Source organism: Armigeres subalbatus, chromosome 3 (genome assembly GCF_024139115.2).
Source record: "Armigeres subalbatus isolate Guangzhou_Male chromosome 3, GZ_Asu_2, whole genome shotgun sequence".
Lineage (NCBI taxonomy): Eukaryota > Metazoa > Arthropoda > Insecta > Diptera > Culicidae > Armigeres > Armigeres subalbatus.
The window spans coordinates 409,682,563-409,702,915 of NC_085141.1; the positions used below are offsets into that span (position 1 = coordinate 409,682,563).

Below are 20,353 nucleotides of genomic sequence, written 5' to 3' on the forward strand. Positions count from 1 at the left end.
TGGAAGTCAGTATTTTAGATTGGAAATGTGATGGCGGGGTTGAAGCTTCTCTGTCTTTGTCACTTCTGGGGGTATTTTTGTTTTTTGTCGTACAACAAAGTTTATCGAAAGGTTATAAGATCACTTCTGAAATGAGCGTTGGATTTAAACCGACTTGTTTTTTTTTTAAATTGATTTGACATCTGTGTGTGGGTGACTCTTCTTGAGCCATGTTTGAATATTGTCTTGCCTAATCAATTTTCCGAGAATTTGAATGTACATGTTTTGAAAAAAGTCCTACGGAAATATGTTTTAATAAAATTATTAATTGGTTCAATTGAGGAAATTCTTGACGAAACATGTTGCATTGTTTTTTTAAGTTATTGATAAATATTGAAATAACGTTCGGGATAGTTCCGGCATTTTTAATTTCATTTTAATCAAAAAGTATCATAACCGTTATATGAAATAATGTTGGTTTCTATTGCCTTTATGCATGCATTAAATAAGAAAAGCACCATTATGACCAGATGGATTAATCTGGGGATTTAGTTTTATAAATGAAAAGTGGTAGTACAAGTAAACTTTATAGTTACTTTATTACAGTTTGGCAGATAGAATAACGGGATCCAATGACATTTTGTAAAAAAAAATGGTTTCAGTTTCGTAAGGACGCGTACCAAATATCTTAATTTCGAGAAATTTTATTGTAAAGTACTAAACAACACGTTTTGTTGGCAGATTTGTCTCCGCCAGACTGTTAAAAACTTAGCTTTGCACTGCGACTGATGCCGAACAGTGAACATCATGCAAGAATCCACCCTGACTGTGGGGTGAAGAAAATGTGATTTCGTTAACGATGTAACTGAAGGGAGGTTTTGCCGAATCGGTGCGTTTGTTTGTTTAGTTTTTTTTTATGGGTAGAGGAATGCTTAGAATATTGGAGGTTATTGTGTGGAAAATGGAAAGAGGTTTATGTGATAGTACAGCTTGATACTTACTGCCATCTGTTGAAACGATTGTAAGGAATGCTATTACGTTTAAGATAATCCTGTGAATTTTTCTCAAAGGTACGTTATTGGTTTTGAAACGGCATTTTTGCCTTGTTCAGAACAAAATACCGATTCAATATTTAAATTCAAAATAAATTCAGCCATTTCAGTGCCCTGTTTGCATTTAAAAATGGTTAAAAGTTCAGGTAAAAAATGGTCAAGTCCAAAGAATTTTTTGATATGCTGTCCTCTTTGCTCTTATACCCTTCAATTGTGAAATATGATAAACTAAGCTGATTATTATTTATTCAATATCCTATCATAACAGTGATCTATTTACCTATCTGTACCACATTCTCCTCCGAGTCTTTCTCCAATTTCACCAATGACTAACAACGGTAAATGGTGTGACACTTCATAGCCCAAAGCCGTTAATTTATTAAATTATTAGGTTCAACCCGTCGAGCATGGATTGCGGCCCACCAGCATAGCCAAAGACAAACAAGAGTTCTCGTCAAGCCAATGTGAAACGAATGGATTTCGACAAATGATGGTCCCTTCTTCCCATGATCGAACGCATGCACAGCATAAATCCACGCTGCTACCGTTTATAACAAAGCGCCAATAAAATTTATAATCGGAATTAAAGATTCCAGTTACGCATGGCAGCGACGTCGTTTGGAGATGACCATGGTGACACGAGATGCTGGTCTGGAATTAGGAAGCAAAATGAGGTCGTCAATGGAATTTCTATCTTGTCCAGCATCGATGGGGTCGTTTTACAAACTCGAGACGATTATAGAGGGGAACCTTTTTAATGTTTTAATGATCAAATTTGTTGTTCGTTCTTTCTTAAAGCAAATTTTGAGGTGCGAAATCATATGATATAAAGTTCGTACTTCTGATTTCCACTGAGAATAATGTATTTGAGGTTGCAATTCAAGATACACTTAATCAAGTAAGAAAGCACGTAATCTATTCAAAACTAAATCAACTAAGGTGCTAACATGCATTTCCGGTTGTTGAGCTCCGGATCACCCATACTAGGTAAAGAAAGAGCTTGAACTGAAAAAAAATCTAAGAGGGTAAACCTTTGTAGGGGTATGTGACGGGATCATCATCATCATTCATTATCATCAACCAAATAGTGTAGGATTAAGTGTCATATTTGTCACATTCGAATAGGAAATTCAGGGCAGCAGGGACTATGTCCAAGGATTTATGGCTCCTCCCCACGGTCTCTGCGTGTTAGGGGGCGTGGTGGGGCTTGGCAGCGCACGGCGTCTTTGTCTAAAGAAGCTTCTTATTCAAAAAATCAGTATCTCTGAAGTACTGAATCAGTATCTAGGAAGTGTTCCTACACGATAGCACACACACTTAATTTTTTTATGGGGATCTCAGCAAAATGCTGAACAAAGTTGCTGAAATTCAGCAAATAATTTGCTGAAAATCAGCTAACAAACGTCATTTTTGCCGGGATATCAGTTTTTCATTTTGCTGGCGCATGGCTGTGCGGATTTTTGTCGAGCTGCAGAAATATAAACTAAGTGTGTAGGCTTTCCTCTTTCATGTAAGTGCAATTATAAAATGTTCTATCGTTTTTAGTGGTGGTGAATTTGTGGTGAATAAAGATTCATACACCGTGCTATTTTTCCTATCTTTTGCCTTTTTCTAGCATTGTCACCTCGTACTTTTGGAACGGCGTATTTCGGTTGTCAGTTGTTTGATGTATCAGCATGTAGATTGCGAGTAACCACGCGCTGGTGATACTTTTTCAAAATCAAAATCATATATGATATAGCTTACACAACCTCACTTGATCAGTACAGTTGCTGATGAAGAATGTGTATAGCCGCCAGACATTCTAAATACTCACGCTCCTCTAATGTGGACGTGTACTATACACATGTGGAAGTATTGGCTTGAGAAATGGATTGCGAGTGATTTGACTATGCGTCCAATTTGGGAATCTCGAGCTCGTTCAGTAGCCGCTAGGTTGCGAAGACCGACGGAGGTCCTTCGTAGCTTAGTTGGTTAAAGCACCAGTCTAGCGTACTGTACGATCATGGGTTCGAGTCCCATCGAAGGGAAAGTGGTTACCTCCAATACATTTTCCAAATCAATATCTTCCACATAACGTACATATTCACATATTCTGTTTGTCTGTTCGTACAATGTCCCTGTCGATAACGGCAATTGGGTGGCGGACGGGTCTATGATGGGGGCTATTTGCACGACGGGGCGGTTCCTGATCCAAGAGTTTGTACACTTCTCTGCTGAAGGTGTCGCGATAGCTATGATCAATGGTGTCTTCTATTGTAGCTGCAATGCCCTACCAAGGTTGCCATTAGAACAGTTGGCCCAGATGATCGATAGGTAATCGTTTGATCTAGTGGGTCGTATGCCGGTCGTCATAGCAGGACATTTTAACGCTTGGGTAGTGGAGTGGGGCAGCCTACACAAATAGAAGGGGTCAGGCATTACTAGAGGCGCTAACGAAGCTCGACACAGTGCTAGTCTATGATAGTTTCGCTAGCACGTTCAGAAGTAACGGAGTCGAGTCATGGGTTGACCTAACGTTTGTCAGTCCTGGTCTGGCACCAGACTAGGACTGGAGGGTGGATGAGGGCTATATCTAGCAATTCGCTTTAAGATCAACTATGCAGTGGAACATCTGAGGTCCAAAGATCCCTTTCAGGTGGATGACCAATCACTTAGACAGCGAAGTTTTCTCCACGACCCTGGGACTAGAAGCCAACACTGAAGGTCTAAGCGGGGATGCGTTGTTAGCTGTCCTAACACGCGCGTGAGACACCACCATGCTGAGGAAAGCCCTGCCGAGAAATGGCAGACGCCCGGTATACTGGTAGAGTCAACTTTCGGTCAACCTGCCTCAGAATGCAGGAAGATTGCAACGTCTCCGAACCGAGGATGACAGAGCGGACCGCCGCGCCGTGAAGTTTCGAGTGTTTCGGCCATCAAGAGCAGTAAGAGAGCGTGTTTCGGCAACCTACGCGAAGGAGCCAACGCGAATCCGTGGGGGTGACGCCTACAGAGTTAATCGCGGTGGCCAAATCCATGGTAACGAACAAAGCTTCAAGGCCTGATGGAGTTCCAAACAGCGCTCTGAAGGCAGCAATCATAGCGAACCCAAACATGTTCAGGCTGGCTATGCAGAGATGCCTTGATGAGTGTAGATTCCCCGAAGGATGGAAAAGGCAGACATTGGTGTTGTTGCCGAAAGTCGGGACCGAGCCGGGCTCGGTGTGTAGATCAATCTGTCCTATAGATACGACGGGCAAGTTGCTAGAGAGGATCATCCTTAACAGGCTGACCCCGTACTGAGAGGGAGCACTATAGGGCACTGCACGGAGTGCTTTGTCTCTTTCTCGCTGCAAAGAAATCTGAAAACAACAAGGCCAGTAAATGTCAAAATTTATGAAGAACGAAAGAGAAAGAGATTTTTCTGTGCAGTGACCTATACCTTTGGACGAAGATTCAAACAGCAAGGCCAGTAAACGTATCATGCAAAGCGAATCCTTCACGCGAAGTGGTGTCTCGTGCAAACAACAGAACGCAGCAGATAGCAGTGATGATGGAACAAAAAGTACAACGAGCTTTGCGTTTATACAGCAATCAGTTTTATCTTAATAACATTTTCCACGAGCGACGGAAAACTTTGTGGTCTTCGAATGAAAGTTTGCTGGCAAAATTTCCTAGGATGTAGTTGGATTGATTTATCGTTAGAGAATAATAGGTCACCTTGGGGATTTTTTCTTTGTGAAAGTTAATTTCCCCATGGTAAATCCTATGGAAAATTGAAATCGCCAGCGCTCAAATATAGTTTCACCGATCGGGCTGAAATTTTGTACAGGCATTATAGGACCCAAAAGGCTTACAAAAACCATGCTGGAAATAAAAATTAAATTTTGTCCTAATGATTATATTACTGCTAAAAAGTTTACACACAAGAGACTTTGAAGTATGCCCTTATGACTATAAAGCAGTGTTGTGCTGAATAATTATCAGACGATAATGATTGTAATTTTCATGTGAAAACTTTTCACGTGAAACCAGTAGGCGAGTTTTCGGCGACAACTTTCCAAATTTTGTACTCAAACGATAATAAACACAGAATGAATCGCCTGCTTTGAGCGTGCTTACAGCGGCACACTAGGAGTTAACCCAAGTAACAATTTTCATGCTTGTTAGATTTATTTAATTCTTATAGCGGATTTATGACAGCAGTCACCATGGCTAGTTGCTCAGATTTATTAGCGATCTTATTGCTATCAATAAACCTCTAATAAATCTATTCGAAAAGCTTCAAACGTCAAATTCCGACTGGTCTTGTTAGCAGCTCTACGGTTGTAACGAAGAGCATAATAAGTCTAATTTTCAAAGCTTGATCAAAGCCATAATTTTGGGTCGTAATGTGGTCAAATGAATAACCCCAATAAGAATATTTACATTGCAAAGGGTTTATAACGGTGTTTAATAAGAGCAACATTTTCTGATCGAAATCTATGATGGCCATATTGGAAATGGAGAACCATCCTCAAGTAAGTGAAATTTATCACTGGAATTTATGATTAGACGGTGTTTTCGCCGCAAAAAGACACATTTTTGGTAAAGGATATAAAAACAAACATATCTGGGTGTTATATCAATTAGTTTAGCGAAAATTTACGTTATTGATATTATATTGTCAGTTTCGCTGGTAACAAAACGCGCCGATCACTTTTAAAGCACATTTAAAATCGTCGCCAATATGTTTAATTTAAATCTGTGTTAATTCAAAGCCAAAGCATGGAAATATGCATGAAAAGAAGTACTCAATTTCAGGAAATAATGTGATAATTTAAATCAAACAATTTTGTTCACAGTTGATCTGACAGTCATTATGGTCATTTTTGCTGGCGACGATTTCGGCGACAATTTGCTTTGCGACGATTTCAAATCGTCGCGGCCGATAAGGTGGGAAATTGATAATAATAATTTTAAATTCATTGCCCAAAACTATATTATTTTGCGGGCGCGTAGTGCTTAATCTCATTTTTGCACTAGCTTTCACCATGAAATCGAGCGCGCACCTCGTTTCCATGAAAGTACATTGGAGAAAAAACTTAAAAAAGTATTATTTTGTAGTCATCCTCATCATGATTTTCATCAACACTTTAGTTTGTTATTATTTGTTTGCAAGGTTTTGTTTCTCTTTTTTCAAAGCAATTTTTTGACAGCTGCCGTAGCCAAATTCCCTTTTTTTGCGGGCGGCTTGAAACGGATTTTTATATACTCTTATAAGAGGTTTAGTGGTAATCTAGAGAGGGCCACTTGGACATATCTTACTCTTATAGTGGTCATCAGAAGGTAATCCTGTAGTAATGGGTTTTATTGTCAGTTCTTGTAATTCGATCTTGAAAACCATTTCTAGAGCGGAATAAAACTTGAAATGTTACTTGGGAACTTTCTGAAATCAGTATGGCGAAAGGCATCTAAGGTTCGATTTCTCAAAATTAAGCACTTTCATCAAAAAAATATTTGGTAGGCATGGTAGCGGACACCTTCCTACATAATCGGTATCAAATAGTTTTTCATGAAAAGTTTCTTATTTTGAGAAAACCCGCGTTAGATGACTTTCGCCATACAAATTTCTGGCGGTTAACTCTTGCTGGCTATTTTGCGCATATACTATAGCGCGTGGATGTGACAGCGGCGGGTAGAAAATCAGCCACTGCCAATAATTCATTGGTGGATAAGCTCAAGCTAGCGAAATATATTTATTAATTATACGAGCTATAAATTCAGTTAGTTTATATTACAATTTTTGAGTGTAAACCTCGTGTAAACCGTATTTGTGCCCTGTCTTCCAACTCAGCACGCATTAACTGGCATCGGATATCTTCTAGTCGCCAGATCTTCACTGGTAGGGGTAATGACGGATTTGGCAGGTTTTGTTCTATTATTGGCAGGGGGTTTTTATGACTGATTATGCTCAAATTTGGTCATTATGACTACACACAAAAAGGAATAAATATTATTATTAAAAAATGATTAACTTTTATGCATAAAAACAGGAAAAATGTGTAAAACTTATGCTTTTCATGGATCAATTTTTACTTTTGTGAGTAGTCCCATTCTCCCGCAAAAGAGCATACTGTACCGCTCATAAAAAAATCTACTCCTCCGCTTATTTTTGGTCGCAACAAAAAATACGCGCCAGTCGCCTAAGAAAAACATAAAAAGAAAAAAGCTACCACAGAGAACAGACGTTCATCTTCATTCGCGTGCTTGTGTAAAAATTTTACTGGTCATTTTAAAGTATGTCGTTATGCCCCCGTTGCGCGGTGGTAGTGTGCTGATAAATATGGTTAAAATATGCCGTGTTTTACATTTTAGCGCTAGTGTTCATTCTGAATTGCTCCTAGGCTCGCTCCTAGGTGGCAGCACTACATTGTTTATGAAGTGTATGCAAGCGCCATCACTTAGTGAAATTGAGTTTTTATGTCGGGCAGCCTGCGTTGGCGGCGCTGAGGTGCGATTTGAATCTTTACACACGTTTTTAACGAAATTTTGTTCGAGCATCCATGTCTGTTCTCTGTGAAGCTACTTTGATATTTTGAAATTTGGCCACCATGAGGTGCATTCCGGCGGTGAATTCTTGGATAGCACGTGCTATTTGTACTGCGGAGAAATTTTTCACATCTATCATGAGAATCTTGGAAAATGATCACATAAGAGCATCATTATCGGTCGCGAGCATTTTAATCACCCGCGCAGCGCTTTCATTTTAGTTTCGTCACTCACTTCCGTATCGGTCACTATTTTCGGCTCTCATTTTGGTTGCTGTATTCCGTACCGGTGACGTTTGACAGTTGACAGTTCATCAAATAGCAGCGCTCTTATCGCGCTACCAAATTTGGTCACCTGTCAGTCGCGCTACTGTTATAGCAGCGCGTTTAGTAGCGACCGGTAAAGTGTCAAGTAATGATACTGCGCTGCCAAACGGCTTAAACTCACCACCGGTAATCTTGCTCTAAGTTGTCATTTTGTTGCAAGGCATAATACTTCTCCCCAAAAAGGAATACTTCAATACAAAATTTTCAAAAAGACTTATCTGCTTTTGTAAACAAAGATTCAAACGACGATTTGACGAATCTATGAAGAGCTATCTCCCACGCAAACCAACACCATCAACAGGTAGCGGAAACCTTCACCTACCTATTGATGGTGTTAGTTTGCGTGGGAGAGCTATCAGATTCGTCAAATCGTCGTTTGAATCTTTGTTTACAAAAGCAGATAAGTCGTTTTGAAAATTTTGTCTTGACTTACAGCTTTGCGTGTGTATTCATATTCAATCTAATTTAAATACACTGGATTCTGTTTTTACACGATTTATATTTTCTCAATTTTCCACTCATCCTAAATGTTTAACGCATATCAATTATCATGTGATTTTTCTTTGATTTATCCTGGATTTTTTGAAACATGTTGCGAAGAGTTTGGTGGTAAATTGAAGTCACACGATAAAAAACACGAGCGAAAAAAAATCGTGTAAAAATAAAATCCTGTGTATTTCAAACCGCTCAAGAGCCCCACGCAAATGAAACGTTTGCGTACGTTTTGAAAGTTTTCCCAAAAATAAAACTGTCAAAACTCCAGAAATTATTTCAAATAAAATTATAAAAATAAAAATTTAAATAAATTATTTATAAACCTCAATTTATTTCCTTTATTTCCACTTTCCAGAGTGCAAACTGCCCACGTGCTTAAAGCGTCGCCTTGAAAATCTTCGCGCGTGCGGTGTTGCTTCAAGAATCTGTTTGCAAACAAACATCGTTCGCCGATAGGGCACCAACGTGACACTCGAACGGCGCGGGCTCGGGTTCGCATCTTCGGATTTATGCTTCATGCACAGACAAACAGACAGAACGATTTAAAAAACCATTAATAATTAATTATTGGTCAACTGTCTTGTGATTTTTCAGAGTCAGGCCTTTTCACGAGACGTTTTAAATCAGCTGATTCACAAATTACATAAACGCTGAAGTTGAAAATTTCAACCCACTTAAATTTTATAATTTTTTATGAACAAAAAAAACACTTTTAACCTGATGTAAAGAAAACCTGACATGCTTATAAGCATTATTCATTGCACGTAATACGTACGATTTATAAATAACAATTAACAAAAGAAACGGCAATACAATATTTACAATATTAATCACTATTGAGTAAAAAAATAAGGGTGTGTGATATATCGGCTTGTCTGTGTTTCTATGCTTTTTGCTTTTGACAGCTATGCTGCATCGTGATTCGCACGTGAGTTTGTTTTGGTTTTATACATTGTAAGCAGGCGAAGCAGGCCCACTTGTGTTTAACTGTTTCCAATAGTTTTCATCTGTTTTCGGCTGTGATTCGGCTTATTAAATAGTTCTAAAATGGAAATGAAAGAAGGTAAGAAGTGAATAATACTAAATTTCTGACAAAATAAGATTCACGGAACTTTTTTTTGCAGAAATTTTAAAGCGGCTCGACAACGCCAACCAGGAGTTTGATTCGAACCTTGCCTATGGAATTAAGTTGTGGAAGTCGAACAGCTTTTACTACATGTCCAAGTATGAGGTGATTTTTGAGTTCTTTGTAGACCGTGTGGTTGGATTTCATCGCCAATTGGAGGGGATTCCGGTCGAGGAATTTGAATCAAAGTGGCAAATTGTTAACGACTTTCTGGCACTGCCTTGTCCTTCGAATGCGCTCCCTCCCAGATTGATTCCCAAATTGAGGACAGCCTTGTGTGAGCTGGGAGGTGAAGCAGATAGTAGAGTTTTACTGGAAACTTATTTAATTGCTACATTCGACGTAAAGTACAAAAATTTCTACAAGTTTGACTTCAAAAGCTACGGCAAATCATTGGAACTAGCCATGAACTACTATCAAAAGTTTTTGAAAAAGAACTTTGTTAAAAGTGAGGAAGAGAAAACAATTCAACGAATCGTGGACGACATCCGAGTTTATGTAAAATCTGCCGGAGATGATGGAAGCTGGCAGGAGGCATTCACATTTGCGCTGACAAACCTTTGCAATGTGTTTTTAGCTTTGAAAGCTCACGGTTTGGATCGGCAGGATGATTTGCTGCTGCTGTTGAAGGAAGTTTACTTTCAGGATGGGAAAAGTTCGCAGTACAATCGGGTGACGGATCAGACGAAGAAAAATCTACTCATGGGCTATTTTGATCCTAAAAATCTGCCTGTTCATGTGGTGGCGCTACTAATCGAAGGGTATTTGAAGACGTACCGTGAAATCAAGTTAGACGTCCTCTTGTTTCTGAAGTACTTTCTGCTGCATGTGTTTGTAGATCCAGGGAAGTCGATACTTTCTGAGGCACATCAGGTGTTTCAATTGACTAATTACGTTTTCCATCTACTAAAGAAGTACTTTATTAAGATCGATCAGAAGTTGGTGCAGGATTTTGATTTCAACGGAATCTTCACAATCAAATTGAAAGATTTTCTGGAGAAGTATGAGTCTTCAGAAAGCCACCTGAAAGATATCTTCACGTTGATCTGTACGATTAACGAATACAATCCGTTGATTCTGGAAACGAGCATCATCGATATCATTCTTCGGACAATGTTCATCAAAAAAGGAGAGGAAACGTTGGAACGGTTTCAATCGATGCTGGTTTCAACCATTGGCTTGTATGTGAAATTGAATCGAAGTGAGAATTTCCGAGAGGAACTGTTTATGAAATTGGGAGATTATCTCGACGATCACGATTTGGGTGAACGATTGAAGGAGTTGAGGACAGGGTTGATGAAACGAAAATCGATGGCATCGGAGCATGAAACGCCTGTAAAGCGAAAAAAGTTAATAAACGGACAACAAGAGATCTTTTCGCACAGTCCTGAGCATGATTATTACTTGAGACTCCTCTATCCGACGAACCGAGATGATGCTTGCAAAAATGTAAAGCGCCTACAGCTGCAAGATCAGTGGAAATCGATCGCGTTTGCTTGGCCGGACTCCAACGGCCGATTGAATCAGGCAATGATGGATTATGTGAAGGGCCTGCTCACGAAACGAAGTTTTACCTATTGGCGCAAAATGCAGAATTTTCTGGATGAGTTGCTTGAGACGCTAGAAGAGGATCAGCAGAACGAGATTGAACTGTTCAAGCTTGAATTTGCCACCTGTTGGATGTGCTACTTCTTCGCCGGCAATACGTTGATTGAACAGACAAATTTGTTCTGGGAAAAATTGGAGAAGCATTTTTTAGAGTTCGATGAGCTGCTGGCAAAGTTTGGTCGGATGTTATTGAATGGAACTGTGGCAGATAGTAGAATGTTTGACTCGTTTTTGAAGATGGTCTATTTCTATGGTAATTACCGACTAGTGGTGCATTATTATCGGCCGGATTCGATAAGCGACAGCAGTAACGATGGAATTCATCAATTTCTGAGCGACGATGAGTGGAGCAAACTCGAAGGGCGGATTCCATCCTCTGGCACAACTCTGTTGAATAAGATTTATTTGCAAAAGGTCCGTGTCTTGAAATTGGGTGGTACTTCAACGGATGAATGTGAGGAACAATCTGATCTAATTGAAAAGATCCTCGCACCAGAGAGCTTTGATGAGTTGCGGTGGTTGTTGGTAGATCGTTCAACGAACTGTTGGTTCATACAACTGCTGTCGTTGGAACAAAAGGTTTCCGTTGTTGGTCGGTTGCTGCAAAATGACTGTTTCGATGAAATTGAGTTTGTTGTTGAACAACTACCAGAAGATCACGTTTTAATGGAGGTTGTTTTGTTGTCGACTTATCAAACAATAATTGAAACCATATTTGCGGAGCAAAAAACATCTCTATCGAGAAAACTAACGTTTGATGGCATTTACGAGTTTGACGAAGAAGTGGTTATGAAAAAGATTCGCAAGCTTTTGGAGAAAAAAGCAGAGAAGAAAGAAGAACTCATATCTCTAGACAATGCCAATAAGTTGATGAATCTGTTGAAGATTTTGAACTCAATTCGAATAGATGAATTAGCTGAAAAACAAAAGACAATAATTGTTGCGGTCGGCATTCTTATTTTTACCGATGTAATGAGTTGTGGAGATTCTGACCTTACCAATGTTCATTGCAACATCATCAATAGTAAGTATTGGCTAAATAGATTAAGTCATATAAGATTATTTCATTTTACTCGTTTTCTTGTCAGAACAATTAACCTTCGGAATAGTTCCAAACCTGCTGAAGTTTCTGGATATTGACACCCTTGTCAAGCTCTTTGGTCAATCATCTCCGGTAATGGTTGCCCTCATACGGCAAACGGCTACTTACCTAACCCAGGAAGCATTCGACAGTTTCCAAACCACGTTGAACAATTTCTCAAATCAAACCGACGAGCAATTCGAGTTGGTTCTCACGATTTTCTTCTATCTACGAAAAAGTAATTCTAATCGGCTTAAGCTGATTGCTGCGGAACAATTGAGCGAACTGTTGGATCAGTACGTGGGTGCGATCGAGGCATACATTGGCAGCAAGTCACCGAAAAAGGTGCGCAAATCGGATTCGGTTTTGTTTGATCACCTGCTGAAGGGTTGTTCGTCAATTATCCACTACAAGACTACGAACAAAAAGGAACTGACGGAGGAAATGCGCGAGGTGCTTCTACAGTTGACTGATCAGGCGGTAAGTTACCACGATTTTTCTAAGGCAACCACTTCATATTGATTCTGTTCAATTTATTGTAACGCAGCTCAAAGTCGACAGTATATCATCGAGCACTTTGCTGACAAGCGCTCTCCAGCACAAAGACTTTCTTAAATTGGACCAGGAGCGAATCAAACTGCTGGTGGAAAATCGCTGGGCCAGCTTTCAAGCAGAATTGCAAACCGAATGTTCAACGGAGAATTCAAACGTTGAGGCCACCAACTTGCAGATGAACAATGTTAAAGTTTTCGCCGCTTTCCTCACTCATCATCAAACGGCGCAGCAACTCACGGAGCGCTTCGAGCAGCTCGAGAAAGAAGTTGCTACCGATCGGAGCTATCGCTCGAAACAGTTGCTCTTGCGAGTGTACTCCACACTGGCGAAGAATGCTTTTGCTTCCGGTGTTTCGAAGGAAGTCGAAAAAGTGTTCGTACGGTCGTTTGGAACGGTTGTGGCCAACGAAGTTGTTCCCCTTTGTGTAATGAAAAAGTTCTTTGACGATCGGAGTTTTTTGGAAGAAATCCTCATCTGCTTCGCTGCAGTAGTTGGCAATCCTAAGGTCTGATAAACGTTTATACTAAAACCAAATTCACCAATTTCTAAACAGTCATTTTTATTTTAGTTAACGTTGGTTCCATCTATCATGGACAACATGCTGGAGTTCCTTAGTAGCATCAACATAAAAAAGTGTACGGTTAAGGATGAGGACGAGAAAGCATTCTACCAGCTGCATCGGTTAATCAGTGACGTTCTATATTTGATGATGATCATTAGACCCAACTACGTCGCAAATCGTCTTCCGCAGTACTTTTATGTTTTCAACGGATTGATCGCATCCGTTATATGCTACAAAGAGGACCGCCCACTTGAGAAGCCTTTGAATAGCTTTGAGATTCTCACGCTGTCCGACCTGTTGTTACCGTTGGAAAAGTAAGTTCACTTTCCTCGCGATATGAATTTTGAAACCAACACATAGTTCATCATTTTAGGATCATGAGTCACGCTGCCAAGAAGGTCGACAAGGATCTCCGCATCATGGCACCGTACGTGTTGGCGCAGGTTATCCATTTTATCATTCAAAGTAAACGACCGGCGACCCTGCACGAGAAGATTTGTCGTACTGTGTACAACATCTGTTATGGGTTGATTGAAATTTACGACAAACACTCGTCCAGCTATCTGCTGAGGACGTGTGACGAAGCTTCGAAGAACGTCTATACCGAGATAGTTAAAGGGTTCCGAAAGTATAGGTCGTTCAAAGGAAAGATCTAAACAGGTAAGTATAATAACTGCCCATAAACTCATAACAGTCCCATGTTTGCTTGATTTCCTATCTACATGGGACTGTTATAAATTTATGGGCAGAATAGTAGTTAGGTTTTTTTTGTACATAACTGCAAAGTAAAAATTAAATATTTTTGAAATATTGTAATGCAATATTACTATCGATCATGACTTTTTTCGTTTTTTTTTGTTATACATATCCGGTATGCAGTTCTCGCTATGAGTATCTTAAAGATTAATGATCATTCCCCCTAATAGTGAAATGATTTTTTTCTCAATTTATCAGGTTTGTGTCTTCATAAAAGTTGTAGCAAAAGTTCTCCTAAAAACCTTTGTCGAAGACGCTAAGTTCGTAATTCCGTTACTTTTGGAGACTTGTTACGTTTGTTTGTTACAACCTGTGCGGTGCACAACGTGTAAAACTGGAACGGGAAACGGACTTTTTCTTCCGGGGGTGCAGTCAAAATTTTGAAACTGGGTAACACTCAACAGGCCATAGACCAACATGCAATTCTTGATGCAAATCAATTGCATCAATTGTAAGTCGTCCTTGTGCTACATGGTCGCGAAGAAAGTGGTGCTTCACATCAATGTGCTTAACACGCTTGTTCTCTGTATTGGCGGCCATCAAAATGCATACACGGTTGTCTTCAAAAATTTTGAACGCCATATTCGGTTGGACTTGTTTGAGGTCCTGGAGGATTCCGTGCAGCCACAGCCCTTCGAAAGCCGCGGCACTCAAGGCTGCATACTCTGCTTCGCACGACGATTGTTGCTTGCGGCTAGCCCAGGACACGGTGTTACCATAAACCTTGAAAATGTAGCCGCTAACAGATTTTCTATCTTCAGTGTCCGACGCCCAGTCGGCGTCTGCGTATCCGACTAGTGCCTCAGCGTCGTTGTGCTGCTTGTACTGAAGTTTGAGGTTCTTCGTACCCTTCATGTACCGAACTACTCTCTTCAGCGCTTGCCAGTGAGTTTCACCAGGTTGATTTTGGAAGCGCCCCAGGTATCCAACCGCATAGCATATGTCGGGTCGGACACACAACATTGTGTACATAAGGCTGCCCAGCAACTCACGGTACGGATGCGACACAGGATTCACAGATCGCGCCGGTAGGAGACAGTCCTTCTCCATTGGAGTATTGACGGGATTGCACTGTTGCATTCCGAACTTTGCTAGAACACGGGCCACAGCAGCTGCATCAGGGACATCTTACCGGTGGCGCTATCGTATCGGATCTTGATTCCGAGGAAGTGGTTTATACCGCCGCAGTCCGTCATCTGAAGCTTCTTGAACAGTGCACGCTTGATTTCCTGCACCAGGTTTAGCCGATCGGATGCGATCAGCAAATCGTCCACATAGATGATGATGAATACCCTCCCTCGATCGTCGATCCTGGTATACAGACAGTAGTCGTGTCGCGAACGAGCAAAGCCGAAATCCAGTAGGAGGTCGTTCAGCTTGCTGTTCCAACAGCGTGGGCTTTGCTTCAGTCCGTAGAGTGAACGTTCCAGCTTGCATTCGAGGTGCGGTGGTTCCGTAATGCCTTCAGGTATGGCCATATACACATCTTCTTCCAGCTCACCGTACAGGAACGCGGTCTTCACATCGAGTTGGTGAACGTGCATCCTACGGTGGACTGCTACAGCAAGTACGGTTCGGATTGTTGTCAACTTCGCGACGGGGGAATACGTTTCGATGTGGTCGATGCCGGCCTTCTGCAGGAATCCTTTCGCCACCAGGCGTGCCTTGTAACGAACTGGTTCGCCTCGGTCGTCTGGCTTGATTCTGAAGACCCATTTCGATTTAAGCGGAACCACGCCAGCTGGACATCTCACCAATCGCCAAACATGGTTGTCCGCCAACGACTGCAATTCTTCACCGATTGCTTGCTGCCAAAGGGTTTCGTCAGCTCGTCCAGCGATTTCCTTGTACGCCTCAGGAACATCGAAGATCAAACGCTCAGCCTCATCTCGTGCATCGGAACCGTCGAATGGCGCATTTGGAACGTTCTGTACAGCATCTGTAGAAGGAGACTGCGCGGCAGTGAAAAGTTTCCCAACCAGAAATTCTTTCAACTTACCGGGGAGTCTGCGCTCCCGTTCGCTGCGCCTCGGGGTTACCATTTCGAGGTTTGAACCACGGTCTAGTTGCGAAGGGAGCGCTCCGGTTTCGTCAACTTCGTTTTCACCCTCGTCGTCATCATCGTCAGTCAGAATGTCATCTTGTTGAGCCACGAGTGGCTGATTGGTTTGAACAGACCGCACCGGGTGGTGCACGTCTTCCTTGTCTTGATCCTCGAACTCGTACGGAACAACAACCAATGGAGCTTCATCACGGATCTTGGTGGCAAATGGAAAACTGCTCTCATCAAACTTCACATCTCTGGCAAGGAATAACTGTCTCTTCTCTTTATCCCACAGGCGGTATGCATTCGGCGCGTAGCCGATCCAAGATTTTTTTATGTACAGGTTATCCGACTTGTCAATATCCACAACTCAGCCATCTTGGATTTTTGTATGGAATTTATGCTCGTTTGTTTACGTTTTGCACTGAAAATGTATGTTTCCCTCCCACGCTGGTTATTCCCATCTACTGACGAAGTCGGATAACCTGTACATAAAAAAATCTTGAGCCGATCATCACAGCAGGCTTGCTTTTTGGCTCAAGTTTTCTCCTCTGTGTCGCTGACAGCCAAGCAAATGCTTTGCATCCGAAGACACGCAATTTCTTCAGATCCGGTTTGTGACCAGTCCACATTTCGGCAGGAGTCTTCCAGCCAGATATCGCATTGGTTGGACTTCTATTCGTCAGGTACACCGCCGCTAGGACCGCTTCATTCCATAGAGTCTTCGGAACGTGGGCTTCAATAAGCATCGCACGCACCTTTTCGACGATTGTCCGATTGAACCGTTCGGACACCCCATTTTGCTGTGGTGTGTAGGTTGCGGTTGGCTCGATCTGGATCCCTTTGGAAACGTAGAACGCACGCTGATCTTTAGAGCAGTACTCACTCCCTTGATTGACAGTCAGCTTCGAAATTGAGTGCTCCAGAGCAGCACTAGGCATGGCCTCGTATTCCTTGAATTTTTGAAACACCTCGGACTTCTTCTTGATGGGATAAGCTACTGCGAAGTGCGTGTAATCATCAATAAAGGTGACGAAGTACCGAGAACCATCCTCGCTCTAGAGGTCTTGCAGCACGAGCTCTAGTATCCGTGAATGGTTCTCCGCACTGCTTTCTGAGAACACAAACATCACAGAAATCCAATTTACCTGGCTCCTCGGGAATACCTGTTACCATTCCGTGCTTAACGAGTGCTTGCATGTTCCTTTCTCCCAAATGGCCAAGTCGACGGTGCCACAGGTTACCGTTCGCAGCTCCACACATGTTGGCCGCCACAGTATCGACAAACAGATCGAGCTCGTAAAAATCGCCCCGCATGGGACATCTTGCAATCAGCTCTCCTTCGTGCTTCAAGATGGCTTCCGTTTTCGAAAACGTGACATTCAGGTCCGCTTTTGCCATCTTCTTCTCAGACAGCAAATTCGCTCGGAGATCTGGTACGTAGAGGACATCCTTCAGGCTGATTTGATTGCCTTCTTTGTTGACGCCCTTAATCGTGCCTCGGTGCCAGGAAACCAGAGATTGGTCATCTTTCGCCACGTTGATTATGACGGGTTGCTTCAGCTTCGTGAGATCGGCGAAACAGTGGTTCACGTCCACAAGATGGTCGGTGGCTCCATAATCCAGCTTGAAGGACACCACACCATCGTCCTGTGTGCGAACGCACTTTCCGGTCATGAAAACCACCGCCTTACCTCCGGAAGCAGCGTTAGCTTCAGCATGCACATCCGTCTTCAACTTCACGCGACAGTCCTTGGCCTTGTGTCCCTTCTTCTGACAGCGGTTGCACTTTCCGGTAAACTTACCAGGTTTCTGCTTCGATCCTTGGAATGCTGATGGTTTCTCTTGAGAGTTGACTACCCGGTCGGTATTCTTGAGTTCCTAGGCAGAAGGCGCTCGCGAAAAACATCCAGCTTCAAATTATCCTCACCAAGATTTTCCAACGCAGTAACCAACGGATCGAACGATTCGGGAAGGGTGGCAAACAGCTGGGACGTTTTCTTCAAGCTTCGCCCCGGTCAGCTTCAGTTGTCGGATCAGCTCTTCGAATGTCTTCAGGTGATCTTTCACGGATGAACCCTCAGCCATTCGCAGCTTCGCAAGTTGCTTTCTGACGAATGTCTGCGACGAGACGGACTTCTTGGCGTAGACGGCTTCAAGGCTGCTCCAAACTTCCTTTGCCGTCTCCTTGTCCCTGACAAGATCCAGCAGATCGTCATGGATGAATGAGATCAGCAGGTACGCCGCTTTACCGTCTTCTTCCTGGAACTTCGCAAGCTCGGCCGGTTCCGCTGGAGGATCCTTCTTGATGCCATCCAATAGCTTCACGGACTTCAAATACTTCTCCACTCGAAAACGCCAATTGTCAAAGCCGGTGCCCGAGAACAACGGGATCCCGTGGACCGAATCCTTGCGTGAGTCGCCCATAACCTCTTGATGGTCGGAATAAAATAGAACAGCAGTTTAACAGCAGAAAACTATTTATTCAACTTGTTCGGTGGAGAGCTTGAACAGGAATGAATGATTTGCTACAATTGTTTATTCAATAAAACTTATGTTGCTATGGAGGCCTTCGGTCTCCAAGGAGGTCATCAGCATACTTTGTTGCCGATTTACTCCAACAGCAATCCTTGTGCAAGGCGAACCGATATCCACAAAAGATTACCGGAAGAGTCTTATAGTGGATCGGCTCGCTGGGACACAATGTTGTCTCTTGTTGAGGCTCCAGCAGCGGGGATTTTGACTGAGGAAAGCAACAGATTGTCTGTGTGTAGTCGAAACGGTGTCCACATTAGATTACCATCGATATCATCGGCAGCACTGCCTCGTGTCGCGGTTTCTTTCGTCTCCGTGAATATTATTAAGTTTTTTTTCTAATTTTCTAAATTATCCGGTGGCTGCTGGAGTACCGGTAACCTAAGTTGCCTCCCTTGCGCCGTGCACCTGTAGCTAGTGAAGATTCTACGGAAAAGACCCTACTTTTCTAAAAATCGTCGTTTGATTCGCGAGTGCCCCTAGCAAGAAAATAGGCTGCCCGACCTAACCTCAAAGTGTATGCTGTTTGTTATGCAGCGTACACACCAGTCAAGCAGTTTGACGAACATTGACTCCGCCCCCAAGAAAACGCTTCGGTTGCTGCTTTGTTTGAACGTGTGTGAAGTTGTTCGAACAACCATTTGACAGTTGGCGGCTCGGTTGGAGAAAATTAAAACGGTTTGATTTTGGTTTGAGTTTTCGGGGTTGGAGTCAAGGCTCGCCGAACATGTTTGAGCATTTGTAGTGAAGTTGCACAAACCCCCATATATTTTTTGATGGTTGGTGCTCAAGTTGGCGCTTCGGTCGTTCGTGTGTGATATTGTTGGTCGAATAAATTGATTGTTCGTGCCGCTGTTGGTAAAACTTGATGGATGTTTGAATAAACGAGAGGTGGAGTCAATGTTGGTCAAACTGCTTGACCGTGTGTACGTTCCATTATTATTCCATTATTATTCCATTCCATTATTATTGATTTTCGTATGAATTGTACGCGTAGTGGTTTTCTATCACCATGAGCAAAGAAGAAGACAAGTGTGGTCTATGCAAATCTTGCAGTCCACCAACCAAGGGGAAAAAGTCTGCGAAGAAAACCCAAAACATCCGTTGGATTTGTTGTGACAGTTGTAATGTTTGGTTTCACCTCGTGTGTGTGCGGATTAGCGACGCCCTATGCAACGACATCCTGCAGTACACATTCTTCTGTGAAAACTGCGTCATCCGTGGCAACCTTTTTCTGAAACCGGCGAACGTTAACCCTTTTAGTGATGAGCTTTTGCAACTACAGAAGGCTGTTCAAGATCTATCAGCTGAGTTAAAAAAGTTGCAGACACCTCTGGACAGTGTCCGGTGCGCCAGTAAGAAGCAGTTGGATCAATGCTGAACAGAATAAACAAAGCGGAACAAACGGATTGCAAACGTGGTATGTCACGTCCAAATCATCGAGGGAGGCGCAAAGCTAGCAAATATTTGCGCTCAAAGGGTGAATATGTCTCGGCTCGCCATTAACAAGATCCCTTTCCACCAAGGCGAGAACGTGCGGGTGATCGTCCAGGATATCCTGCGTTTTCTCGACGTTCAAGATATGATAGGCAACGTCTCTAATTGCTTCTGTCTGCAGGTAAAGCCATCGAAATGGACTGATCGAACGATAACCCCTACCATCATTGTCATCTTTGACAACCGGGAATTCCGTGACACCGTCCTCAAAAGGTATTTCGAGA

The 20,353-nt window shown here is 42.3% G+C and overlaps 2 protein-coding genes across 2 annotated transcripts; one reads left to right on the forward strand and one right to left on the reverse strand.

Moving 5' to 3' along the window:
• The first annotated feature begins 9,280 nt into the window (after positions 1-9,280).
• On the forward strand, positions 9,281-14,040 carry LOC134227149 (uncharacterized). The gene is made up of 6 exons (XM_062708449.1): positions 9,281-9,428; positions 9,490-12,123; positions 12,188-12,660; positions 12,728-13,240; positions 13,304-13,611; positions 13,671-14,040. The coding sequence occupies exons 1-6, from the start codon at positions 9,413-9,415 to the stop codon at positions 13,951-13,953; spliced, it is 4,227 nt and encodes a 1,408-aa protein (XP_062564433.1). The 5' UTR covers positions 9,281-9,412; the 3' UTR covers positions 13,954-14,040.
• A 269-nt stretch (positions 14,041-14,309) lies between these two features.
• On the reverse strand, positions 14,310-15,133 carry LOC134223065 (uncharacterized). The gene is made up of 2 exons (XM_062702202.1): positions 14,471-15,133; positions 14,310-14,363 (listed from the first exon to the last, which is right to left on the reverse strand). The coding sequence occupies exons 1-2, from the start codon at positions 15,131-15,133 to the stop codon at positions 14,310-14,312; spliced, it is 717 nt and encodes a 238-aa protein (XP_062558186.1).
• Between the last annotated feature and the right edge of the window lie 5,220 nt (positions 15,134-20,353).

Coding starts and splice junctions, on each gene's coding strand:
- LOC134227149 (XM_062708449.1), top strand. Junction 12,661..12,727: donor TACAGTTGACTGATCAGGCG/GTAAGTTACCAC, acceptor ATTGTAACGCAG/CTCAAAGTCGACAGTATATC. Junction 13,241..13,303: donor CAGTAGTTGGCAATCCTAAG/GTCTGATAAACG, acceptor TTTTTATTTTAG/TTAACGTTGGTTCCATCTAT.
- LOC134223065 (XM_062702202.1), bottom strand. CDS start 15,133: ATGCAACAGTGCAATCCCGTCAATACTCCAATGGAGAAGGACTGTCTC. Junction 14,364..14,470: donor ATTTGCATCAAGAATTGCAT/GTTGGTCTATGG, acceptor TGCACCGCACAG/GTTGTAACAAACAAACGTAA.